This window comes from Arachis duranensis, chromosome 5, assembly GCF_000817695.3.
Source record: "Arachis duranensis cultivar V14167 chromosome 5, aradu.V14167.gnm2.J7QH, whole genome shotgun sequence".
Lineage (NCBI taxonomy): Eukaryota > Viridiplantae > Streptophyta > Magnoliopsida > Fabales > Fabaceae > Arachis > Arachis duranensis.
In genome coordinates this window covers 50,866,811-50,877,608 of record NC_029776.3, presented here as the reverse complement: position 1 = coordinate 50,877,608, position 10,798 = coordinate 50,866,811, and the positions used below count along the sequence as shown (strand labels likewise).

General features: G+C 43.3%; 3 protein-coding genes across 3 annotated transcripts; 1 reads left to right on the top strand and 2 right to left on the bottom strand.

Annotated features, from left to right (window-relative positions):
• Positions 1–261: 261 nt before the first annotated feature.
• On the bottom strand, positions 262–567 carry LOC107489481 (uncharacterized). Its single transcript, XM_016110234.1, has one exon. It carries the CDS (start codon positions 565–567, stop codon positions 262–264), a length of 306 nt encoding a protein of 101 aa, XP_015965720.1.
• Positions 568–749: 182 nt separating this feature from the next.
• On the bottom strand, positions 750–2,596 carry LOC107489482 (uncharacterized). The gene is made up of 4 exons (XM_016110235.1): positions 2,349–2,596; positions 1,820–1,946; positions 1,112–1,266; positions 750–984 (listed from the first exon to the last, which is right to left on the bottom strand). The coding sequence occupies exons 1-4, from the start codon at positions 2,594–2,596 to the stop codon at positions 750–752; spliced, it is 765 nt and encodes a 254-aa protein (XP_015965721.1).
• Positions 2,597–6,527: 3,931 nt separating this feature from the next.
• LOC107489483 (uncharacterized) lies at positions 6,528–10,694 on the top strand. Its single transcript, XM_016110236.1, has 4 exons — positions 6,528–7,524; positions 9,664–9,691; positions 10,123–10,372; positions 10,650–10,694. Exons 1-4 carry the CDS (start codon positions 6,528–6,530, stop codon positions 10,692–10,694), a joined length of 1,320 nt encoding a protein of 439 aa, XP_015965722.1.
• The last annotated feature ends 104 nt before the right edge of the window (positions 10,695–10,798 follow it).

Below are 10,798 nucleotides of genomic sequence, written 5' to 3'. Positions count from 1 at the left end.
CAACTTGTGATTTTTATTGAAATGAAGATGAAAATGACTACCTGAGGTTGGGTTGCCTCCCAACAAAGTGCTTTTTTTATCGTCGCTAGCTCGACGAGTCCTCACTCACTTCAGATGGTATTTCATTCTGGGGTTTTCCCCCATGTTGCCCAGATAATGCTTGAGTCTTTGTCCATTCACTGTAAAAGTCCTTTCTGACCCTTCATCCATGACTTCTACGTGCCCGTACGGTGAGACTTTTGTGACAAGAAAGGGCCCGAACTACCTTGATTTGAGTATTCCTGGGAACAGTCTTAGTTTGGAATTGTATAGGAGCACTCGCAGCCCCCTTTCGAAACTTCTGGGTGCAAGATGTGAGTCATGTCTTCTCTTTGCGTTCTCCTTGTACATCTTGGTATTCTCATAGGCTTGTGACCTGAATTCCTCCATCTCTTGCAGCTGCAAGATTCTCTTTGCACCAGCAGCAATGCTATCAAAATTTAGTATCTTGATAGCCCATAAAGCTTTGTGTTCTAGCTCTAGTGGTAAGTGACAGGCTTTACCGTACACCAGCTGATATGGGGACATTCCAAGTGGTGTTTTAAATGCTGTTCTGTATGCCTAAAGAGCATCATCCAGCTTCTTTGACCAATCCTTTCTTGATGCACCCACAGTCTTTTCAAAAATTCTCTTTAGTTCTCTGTTGGAGATCTCAGTTTGTCCACTTGTTTGGGGTGGTAAGGTGTGGCTACCTTGTGTTTTACCCCATATCATAGGAGAAGAGCCTCTAATGGTCTGTTACAAAAATGGCTCCCTCCATCACTGATGAGGGCTCTTGGGACTCCAAACCGGCTAAAGATATTCTTCCTGAGGAAGTTCATAACCACCTTGTTATCATCTGTTGGAGTTGCAATTGCCTCCACCCATACTTGAGTTGTGGCAATTCCATAGCACCTCTCGTCCTTCTTCTTCCGAAACACATCTTCTGAGGACTCCATCTGACCACTTCTTGAAGAGATATGGCTCATCCCAGACAAAGTATTTTGCATCATTCATGAGCTTTCTTTTCTGATGTTTATGTATCTCTGGTGGTAAAGCCCCAGCTGCCTTGAAGTTGGCTATGTCTGCAAACCATGGAGCCTTGTGAACTATCATCAATTGCTCATCAGGGAAGAGCTCGTTCACTTGAGTATCATGTGCCCCACCTTCATCCTGAGGGATTCTGGAGAGGTGATCTGCTACCTTATTCTCCACTCCTTTCTTGTCTCTGATTTCAATATCAAATTCCTGCAACAATAAGATCCATCTTATTAGTCTCGGTTTTGATTCTTGCTTAGCAAACAAATATTTAAATGCTGCGTGATCTGTGAAAACAATCACTTTTGCACCAATGAGGTACGATCTAAACTTGTCAAATGCGAAAACTATTGCCAGCAGTTCCTTTTCGGTTGTGGTATAATTTCTTTGAGCATCATTAAGGACCTTGCTGGCATAGCAGTTCTTTTTCGGTTGTGGTATAATTTCTTTCAGCATCATTAAGGACCTTGCTGGCATAGTATATCACATGGACTAATCTATCTTTCCTCTGTCCTAACACTGCCCTTATTGCATAATTAGATGCATCACACATTAGTTCAAAAGGTAAGTTCCAATCAGGTGGGGAGATGATAGGTGCAGAGGATAGCCTCATTTTCAAGTTCTCAAAAGCCAACATGCATGTTTCATCGAAGACAAATGGTGTGTCAGGTACAAGGAGATTGCTTAAGGGCTTTGCTATCTTTGAAAAATCCTTCATAAACCTTCTGTAAAAACCTGCATGTCCTAAAAAGCTCCTAATTGCCTTGACATCACCGGGTGGAGGAAGTTTTTCAATAATTTCCACTTTAGCTCTGTCCACCTCAATACCCTGGTTAGAAACCTTATGACCAAGGACTATTCCTCCTGTCACCATGAAGTGACATTTTTCCCTGTTCAAAACCAGATTGGTCTCTTGACATGTCTTCAATACCAAGGCTAGGTGATGTAGGCAACTAGGAAAAGAATCTCCAAATACTGAAAAATCATCCATAAAAACTTCCATGAATTTCTCTATCATGTCTGAGAAGATAGAAAGCATGCAGCGTTGGAACGTTGCAGGTGCATTACATAGCCCAAATGGCATGCGCCTATAAGCAAACACTCCATATGGGCATGTGAAGGAGGTTTTCTCTTGGTCTCTAGAATCAACCACTATTTGGTTATATCCTGAATAGCCATCGAGAAAACAATAAAATGCATGGCCTGCAAGTCGTTCCAACATCTGGTCCATGAATGGAAGCGGGAAATGATCTTTTCGTGTAGCTTCATTGAGTTTTCTGTAGTCTATGCACATCCGCCATCCAGTGACGGTCCTTGTAGGAATTAATTCGTTCCTCTCATTCGGAACTACATTTATTCCTCCCTTCTTTGGGATAACATGTACAGGGGTGACCCATGGGCTGTCTGAGATAGGGTATATCACCCCTCCCTGCCATAACTTCATAACCTCTTTCTGCACCACCTCTTTCATAATTGGGTTCAGCCTCCTTTGAGATTGAATGGATGGTTTGGCATCTTCTTCTAGCAGTATCTTGTGCATGCATATAGCTGAGCTTATTCCTTTCAGGTCAGCAAAATTCCATCCAATGGCATCCTTGTGTCTCCGCAGTACTTGGAGTAGTTCATCCTCTTGATTCTGGTTGAGGGATGAGCTTATGATTACTGGGTAACTTTCGTTTTTCCCCAAATATGCATATTTGAGTGTAGGTGGCAGTGCTTTGAGCTCAAGCTTTGGTGCCTCTGACTTTTGATTTTCCACCTTGGGCGCTTCTTGTGTATGAATTTCTGTTGCTGCAACCTATTCACTTGATTCATATTCCTCCCCTACTACCCTCTCTGGCTCTTCAGGTTCTTCTTCCTCAAAGTCCTCATGTACTTCTTCCTCAAGCGCATCTAACCTCATGCATTCCCCGAATTGCTCTGGTGGGTAACTCATGGCCTTGAATACGTTGAAGGTCATCTCTTCATTGTGTAATCTCAAGGTGAGGTCACCTTTTTGGATGTCAATGACAGCTCCTGCAGTGGCCAAGAAGGGCCTCCCCAGGATAATGGAAGCCTTGGGTTCCTCTTGCATATCTAGGACCACAAAATCTGCTGGGAATATGAACTCTCCCACCTTTACCAACAAATCCTCTACTATGCCGTGAGGGAACTTGAATGATCGGTCTGCCAATTGTAGGGCCATCTTTGTTGGTTTAGCCTCTTCGATCTTCATCTTCCTCATCATAGCTACTGACATCAAATTGATGCTGGCTCCTAGGTCACAAAGAGCCTTCTCCACTGTGATCTCACCTATGACACAAGGGATCTGAAAACTCCCTAGATCCTTCAATTTCTGGGGTAATTTGTGCTGAATGATAGCACTGCATTCTTCGGTCAGTATCACAGTTTTGTTGTTCTTCCAGCTTCTCTTCTTTGTCATGAGCTCCTTTAAGAACTTGGCATAGAGAGGCATTTGTTCTATTGCTTCAATAAAGGGTATGTTGATTTGTAGCTTTTGGAAGATTTCTAAAAATCTCAAAAATTGGTTGTCATCCCCCTTTTTCTTCAATTGCTGAGGGTATGGAACTCTCGGGACATCCGACTTCAGCTTCCCTTCTTCTTTTTGACTTTTAGAAGTTGGGCTCGGATCTCCATCTTGCATTTCTCCTTCGTCAATTGACTCTTCTTCTAGTTTCTTCTGGTCAAATCCCTTCAGTTCCTTCCCACTCCTAAGAGTGATAGCTTGACACTCCTCCTTTTTACTTCTGTTGTTGCTAGAAGTTCGATTGAATAAGTAACCAACTTGTGTTTCAAGCTTCTCAATGGCAGCATCTTGGTTCTGCATATTTGACTGCATTTCCTCTCGGAATGCTTTACTGTCTTGGATGTCTCTGCATATGCTCTCAAGCAGGGTTTCAATTTTAGAGATTTGGTCATTAAAGAAGGAATGGGCTGTATTGTTGTTGGGGTTGTGACGTCTCTGATCTTGACCTTGGTCTTGTTGATTACCCCACCCAAAGTTTGGGTGATTCCTCCATCCAGGGTTGTAGGTCTTGGAGTATGGATCATGGTTGTGTCTATGTGAATTCCCAATGTAGTTGGCTTGCTCCTGAGTGCCTTCTTCCTCTTCACTTGCTTTCTCTTGAGTTGAAGTGGTGATCGCTGCTACTTGACTTCTCTCCATCTTCTTGGTGAGGTCAGCTAGCTACTTGGTGATGAGCTTATTTTGAGCCAGCAGAGCATCTACATTGTTCAGCTCCATTACCCCTCTAGTGTTCCCTTTTTCGGAAGCATAGAAGTAGTCATTCTCAGCTACAGTTTCAATGACATCTATGGCTTCCTCAATGGTCTTCTTCTTGTTCAAAGAACCTCCGGATGAATGGTCTACAACCTTCTTTGATTCATATGACAGTCCTTCATAGAAGATGTGCAGCTGCACCCATTCATTGAACATATCAGATGGACATCTCCTTGTCATAACATCATCCCAAGTTGTCAAGCTCTCCTTTGGAAAAGACTCCAACCACTTGGTTGCCTTGTCTCTGAGAGAGAATGGGAACAACAACAGTCTATAGGCATCAGGTTGAACGCCATTGGACTTCACTGTGTCACATATTCTCAGGAAGGTGTTTAAGTGTTGGTTGGGGTCTTCTTGGACACCTCCTCTGAACGAGCAATTATTCTGAACAAGGGTGATGAGCTGTGGCTTTAGTTCAAAGTTGTTGGCATGGATGGTTGGTTTTTGGATGCTACTTCCGCAGTTCCCTGGGTTTGGGTTAATGTAAGAGCCCAAGACTCTTCTATCTTCCCCACCAGGATTTGCTCTACCTCCTCCACCATGGTTGTGCACCTCTTCCTCACGATGGTCTTCCATGGTTGTTTCAAAGTATTCTTCACAGTGTTCCTCCTCTTCTTCAGCACCCACTACACGTTTTTCTTTTGCCTTCCTTCTTTATCTTAAGAAGGTTCTCTCAGGTTCAGAATCAAAGGAAGTTGAAGCTCCGCTTCTTCTCCCTGTCATACAACCAACAGAGTACAAGCAAGAAAAGCAATGCAGAAAGTATCTTGTTAGAATTACTTGTTAGTGTCAGTGATGCAATATATCAAACAGTTAGTGGGTTAGTGACAAACCCCAATTTGACGGTTTGTTTTGTATTGAATTTAGAGTATTTTTGATAACCTTTTGTCACATTTAACCTATGAATTAGCATGGTTTTGTATCTCTCCCATATTTGTGCTTAAGTGTAAAAACATGCTTTTCAATCCTTATTTTGATTTCTCTTTGATTCCATAAGATGCCTTGATGTGTTTGCTAGTAATTACAGGATTGAAATAGGCTAGGCATGGATCAAAGGAAGCAAGGAAGGAAGCATGCAAGTGGAGAGAAGCACAAAAAGCCAAAGAGTTTATCTCGGCCAAGCACGCGTACGCGCACAAGGCGCTCGCGCTCACATCGCAGAATTAGCCAGGGACGCGCACGCGTACCGTGTGCGCACGCGTCGTAGTCCGCACGTGATTCTTTTATTGCAACACGTGCCTGGCAATTTTGGAAGGTTTCAGCAACCAACTTTGGCGCCAAAATGCATATAAGAGCCAAGGATTGAAGGGGATTGACACACATTCACATCCATAGACTAATTTTAGATCCTTAGGTAGATATTTTTAGTTAGTTACATTTGTAGAAAGAGAAACTCCAACTTCTCTCTAGGATTCATCTTCATTTTCTCAATTCTCAACTATTCCTTGGTGAGATCCATTGCAACTCTCAATTTACTTTGTTCATGTTGTAGATCCTCTTCTCTAATCTCAATTAGTGTTTGTAATTGTTCAATTCTCATAGATCTTAGGTTTAACTTTGTTATTTTGGATTCCATTAATTCATTGAAGATCTCATTTTCATTGTTGTTCATTGTTGATTCTTGTTGATTTCTTGTGTTGAATTACTTTGATTCTAAATTTCCTCTCAATTTTACTATGTCTTTCATTCTCACTCTCCAAGTGTTTGAGAAAATGCCAACTTTAGATATGGAGTAGTATCCCCTCACTGGGCCTAGTAGTTGAGTCATTGGAGACACTTGAATAATGGATGTCAATTGTTGATTAAGAATTGAGAATTGCTAATTGACTTGGAGTGCACTAAAGCTAGACTTCCCTAGGGTAAGACTAGGACTTGTGACTCAAGTTAGTTACTTTTACTTGACTTCCCTCTATAATTAGGGGTTAACTAAGTAAAGCAACACTCCTTTGTCATCACAATTGAAGGAAGCTATAGTGATGGAACTTCCAATGTTCAACCTTGGCCAAGGCTTTTAATATTGATTGATTGTTGTTTTCTTTTATTAAAATGGCGCCGTTGCCGGGGAATGCGCATGAGTGCCATGTTTTTGGTTAATGTAAATATGTGAATATTGTGAATATGTTTGTCTTTTGTTTGTTTGTTAGTTTTTGTTGGTTTTAGATCTCTATTAGTTTTGTTCTTATTTGCCACTATGAATTCTCGTCCTTGTGGTTTTGGATATGACTATGACTACCTTGTAGGCGATGAAAACTTGAATGATGGCTCACATTGTGGGATAGACGAATTCTCAGGAAGGGAGCCATATTCATATGAGCAATCACCATGGCAACCTTCCCCTTCAAGTTACTATGATGGTAATCCTTCCTATAATGCATATCATTCCTATGAACATGATGATTCTTATCATGGTTATACCTCTCAACCACCACCATTCTATGTACCTTATTCTCAACCCACATCTTATTTTCACCAATTGCCTACATATGATCCAAATCTATATTCTCCCTACGCATACCCTTGTGATGATTATGAACAAGCAACCCTTGAATCACCTCCACTCCAACATCTTTACCTTCCAACTCAAATCCCCATGAATGATACACTTGATATCATTCTTCAAGAGCAAGAAGAACTCCAAACCGCCTTCACTAGTTTCACCTCTACCCTCCAAGAATTTACGTCCCGTATAATTCCACCCTCTACCAATAACCAAAACAACTTCCCACCTCAAAGCTTTGAGTGCAAGGAAATGGAGCGTGTGTTGCAACAAGCGGAGGAAATGAAGATTGTTGGAAATAAAGAAGTGGAAGAAGACCTAAAGGAGGTTGAACAAGAAGGAACCCAAGAGCAATATGATCCTACTTATGTTAGTAAAGCGGAACAAGAATTAAGGGATCGTTTCAAGGAAGAAATGGATCGACTTCAAGCAACCATCCGTCAAAAGATAGATTCTTGGGATTCATATCACAACCAAAATGAGTTCACGGATGATTGTGAGAAAGCAACCAAAGAAGGAGGTATGAGGGAGACTTTAGAATCTCAAGTTGAGTGCAAGGAATTGGAGTATGTGTTGCAACAAGCGGAGGAAATGAAGATTGTTGAAAATAAAGAAGTGGAAGAAAACCTAGAGGAGGTTGAACAAGAAGGAAGTTCCATCAACGAAAATAACTCTACATCAAGTGACAATGGTAATTGTTCCGAGGGTTTGCCTGAAACATGCAGCTCGGTCGTCTGGAGAGGCCCGAGGTGGGGGTCCGGTGACCCGAGCTTGATATGCGGACTGGTTGGTGGTTGTACCTGCAATGACACTCCGATGCTTAAGTTAGCATGGGTCCAAGCAGATATGTGTAGATGTGGAATGAATGCCATACCTGGGTGCTCCAGTGTATTTATAGTAGTTTGGCCGTGATCTTCCCTGGATAAGATATTCTTATCTTATCTTATCTTTGGGAGTTTTATCTCTATCTTTGTGGAACCGCCTTTTCTAGGCCTTTTCGGCCTTTAGGTTTGGGCTGCGTTCCTTTTGGTGGGCCTTCCTTGCTCTTTTGTCCGAGGTCCGACCTGTAGGTGTGAGCTTAACCACAAGGTCGGACCTCTTACGGGTTTGCCGAGTTGGAGGACCCCGGTCAGGGTATGAACAGTGCCCCTGCCCGAGTTCGTCCTTTTTGGGAGGTCGTGCTCAGGCATAGTAGTTTTTCAAAATTCAAAAATGGCCGTTCCTGCATTTATTGCATTTTACCGTTTTTCCTCGATTTCCGTTCGGGCTCTGTGAAGGCTTTATTTATTTGCCCCTTTCCTCTTTTCTGCGTTTTGTTTTTCACCGCTTTCTTCTTTCTCTTTGCTCTGCTTTCCCGAATCTTTCTGTGTGTCTTTCCGGGGTTTCCTCTGTGCCGTCATTTCGTTCTCCTTGTTTCGGAGCTCTTCGTCTTCGTTTCTTCTTCCAGGTTTGTTCCCATGTTTCTCCTTTCTTGTAATCGTATGCTTCTGTTCTTTGTGTGGCTCTTGTTTGTTTCTTTTTCTTTATGCCTGGGTTGCCCCAAAAAGAGGCGCCGCCATTGCTGTTGTTTGTATATGGGGGGGCTCTTTTTTGTTCTCTGGTGTTTTTGTTCCGGGTTGCCCCATTTTCTTCGTGGGGTTTTTATTTCTTGCTTTGCTGAATGGGTTTTCGCTGTCTTCTTTATGTGATTTTTGCTTTGCTGTTGTATTCTTCTTTGTAGGTAAGAATTTTATGTCTCGAAAGGTTCTTCAAGCGATGTCGACTAAGATTCCATGTGGTCTTGATTGGGTAGACCCTCTTCCTCTAAGAGTTCCTACCGTGGTAGATTCTGAGTACTTAGTTAGGTTCCGTAGGCATTGTAGCATATGTGAAAATAGAGAGTCTGAGAGGGATTATGAACTAGTAGCCCCGGATTCCGAGGAGAGAGTGTGCTTCCCGCCCATAGATAGTTCCGAGAAGCTCTTCTTTTATGCCTATGATTGTTTTTTCTCTAAGCTGAGTGTCCGACTTCCCTTTACCGAGCTGGAGTCCGAGGTGTTATGGTCTTGTAATCTTGCTCCTACGCAGCTCCATCCAAATTCTTGGGCGTTTTTAAAGCTGTTTCAACTTTTGTGTCAGTTTTTGGGCGTCGCTCCCTCTATTTCTCTTTTTTCCTACTTGTTTGTGTTGACGAAGCCGGGGTCAGGTGGAGGGAAGGTATCTTGGGTCTCTTTTAGGGCTAACCAGGGAAGAAAGTTTTGTACCCTATATGATGAGTCCTTTCATGATTTTAAGAACTTTTACTTCAAGGTACGGGCTATTGGAGACGTCCGACCTTTCTTTCTAGATGAGAGTGGGGAGCCTTCTTTTCCTCTTTGTTGGCAGGAGAATGTAGTGTCTACTAAGTATACCCTTGAGAGTCTAGATGAGGTGGAGCAGGCTTTTGTGGGTGTGGTAAGCAGGAAGGAAGTTTTGTACCCTGTATGATGAGTCCTTTCATGATTTTAAGAACTTTTATTTCAAGGTCCGGGCTACTGGAGACGTCCGACCTTTCTTTCTAGATGAGAGTGGGGAGCCTTCTTTTCCTCTTTGTTGGCAGGAGAATGTAGTGTCTACTAAGTATACCTTTGAGAGTCTAGATGAGGTGGAGCAGGCTTTTGTGGGTGTGGTAAGCAGTTTATGGGGTCGGGGACCTCACTTGGACACGAAGAAAATGTTGGGAGATCCAAGCCTTCTCCGTTCCGAGTTAGGTAGTTCCTGACCTCTCCGAGATTCATCTTTTTTAGTATTTTGGCTTTGCTTGTTTTGGTGGAATTTCTGTTGTGGTAATCCTTTTCTTTTATTTCTGCAGAGATGTCTTCTCAGGCTGATTCCATGAAGTACCTTCGTCGGACGAAGAAGTCTGTGGCCGCTCGAAATATCGAGGCTGGGGAGGCTTCTGCCCGATCTTCTCCGAAGAAGGCTACTGTGGGTGTCACTACTCGGTCGAAGACTGTTCTGACTCCCCAGTTCCGACCTATAACTCAAGATCCTCCGACCTCTGGACCTGGTAACTCTTCCCCGCCTTCGTCCTCGGGTCCTCCTCCCAAGAAACAGAAGACCTCTCAAAAGAGCTTACGGGTTTTAATGATAAGGATTTTGATGCTCTTGGTTGGGTTGAACAGCATATTCTCCCTCAGACTTTTATTTCTACTGATGATGTGTCTATGGAGCACCATTTTCAGTATATGGCGCGGAGTTGTGTCCGGATGGCTAGTCTTCATGCCGCTATTGCCCGGGAGTTCAAGAAATCCCCCATTGGTGCGACCAGCTCCCGACTTGAGAAGGCTCAGTCTGAGTTCGAGAGGATTAGTGAACTGAAGGCTACTAGGATTGCTGAGCTGGAGGCATCTTTGGAGAAAGAGAAAGCTAAGGCTACCGCAGCTGTGGCGGCAGCGAATGCATCTGAGGAGATGGCGAAGGCGGCGAGGGAGAGTTATACTCGGACATATGCTGAGCTTGTGGAGACAAAGGAGAGATTGCAATCCGCTCAGGATGATTTTTACGAGCTAGAAGGTCATGTGGCTAAGGGTATGGATGCTATGTTTGAAAATTTGAAGGCCCAGGTCCGGGTTCTTGCTCCTGACCTGGATCCGAGCTTATTTAGTACGAATAACGTTGTTGTGGAGGGAAAGATTGTTCCTGCTCCGAACGAGGATGAGGTTCCGGTGTCCGACCCCAAAGTTTCGGTTGCGAACCCGACTTTACCTTTGGCCGAGGAGGGATCTGGTGTGGAGGTTTTTAAACCGAGATGACGGTGCCGTCAATGCTGTCCTGATTTCTATGTTTCCTCCGCAGCCTTCTGCCGATGTGGAGTCTGGAAAGGATCTTGATTCTCTGTAATCCTTTTATCTTTGGTTTTTTGCCCGGCCTGTGGGCTCTTTTTGGATGGTTTCTGTTTAATGCTTTGGACACCCTTTTGCTATTAGCTACTTGTAGTAACTTTT

What these genes read in the sequence shown, in the direction of transcription:
- LOC107489481 (XM_016110234.1), bottom strand. Translation starts at nt 567, where the DNA reads ATGTCCCCATATCAGCTGGTGTACGGTAAAGCCTGTCACTTACCACTA.
- LOC107489483 (XM_016110236.1), top strand. Translation starts at nt 6,528, where the DNA reads ATGAATTCTCGTCCTTGTGGTTTTGGATATGACTATGACTACCTTGTA. An exon ending in CTCTACATCAAGTGACAATG is followed by an intron (nt 7,525 to 9,663) that starts GTAATTGTTCCG and finishes TTATTTCTGCAG; the next exon opens with AGATGTCTTCTCAGGCTGAT. An exon ending in TTTACGAGCTAGAAGGTCAT is followed by an intron (nt 10,373 to 10,649) that starts GTGGCTAAGGGT and finishes TTTCCTCCGCAG; the next exon opens with CCTTCTGCCGATGTGGAGTC.
- LOC107489482 (XM_016110235.1), bottom strand. Translation starts at nt 2,596, where the DNA reads ATGCACAAGATACTGCTAGAAGAAGATGCCAAACCATCCATTCAATCT. An exon ending in ACCGTCACTGGATGGCGGAT is followed by an intron (nt 1,947 to 2,348) that starts GTGCATAGACTA and finishes GGTTTTGAACAG; the next exon opens with GGAAAAATGTCACTTCATGG. An exon ending in ATAGTTCACAAGGCTCCATG is followed by an intron (nt 985 to 1,111) that starts GTTTGCAGACAT and finishes CTCTTCAAGAAG; the next exon opens with TGGTCAGATGGAGTCCTCAG.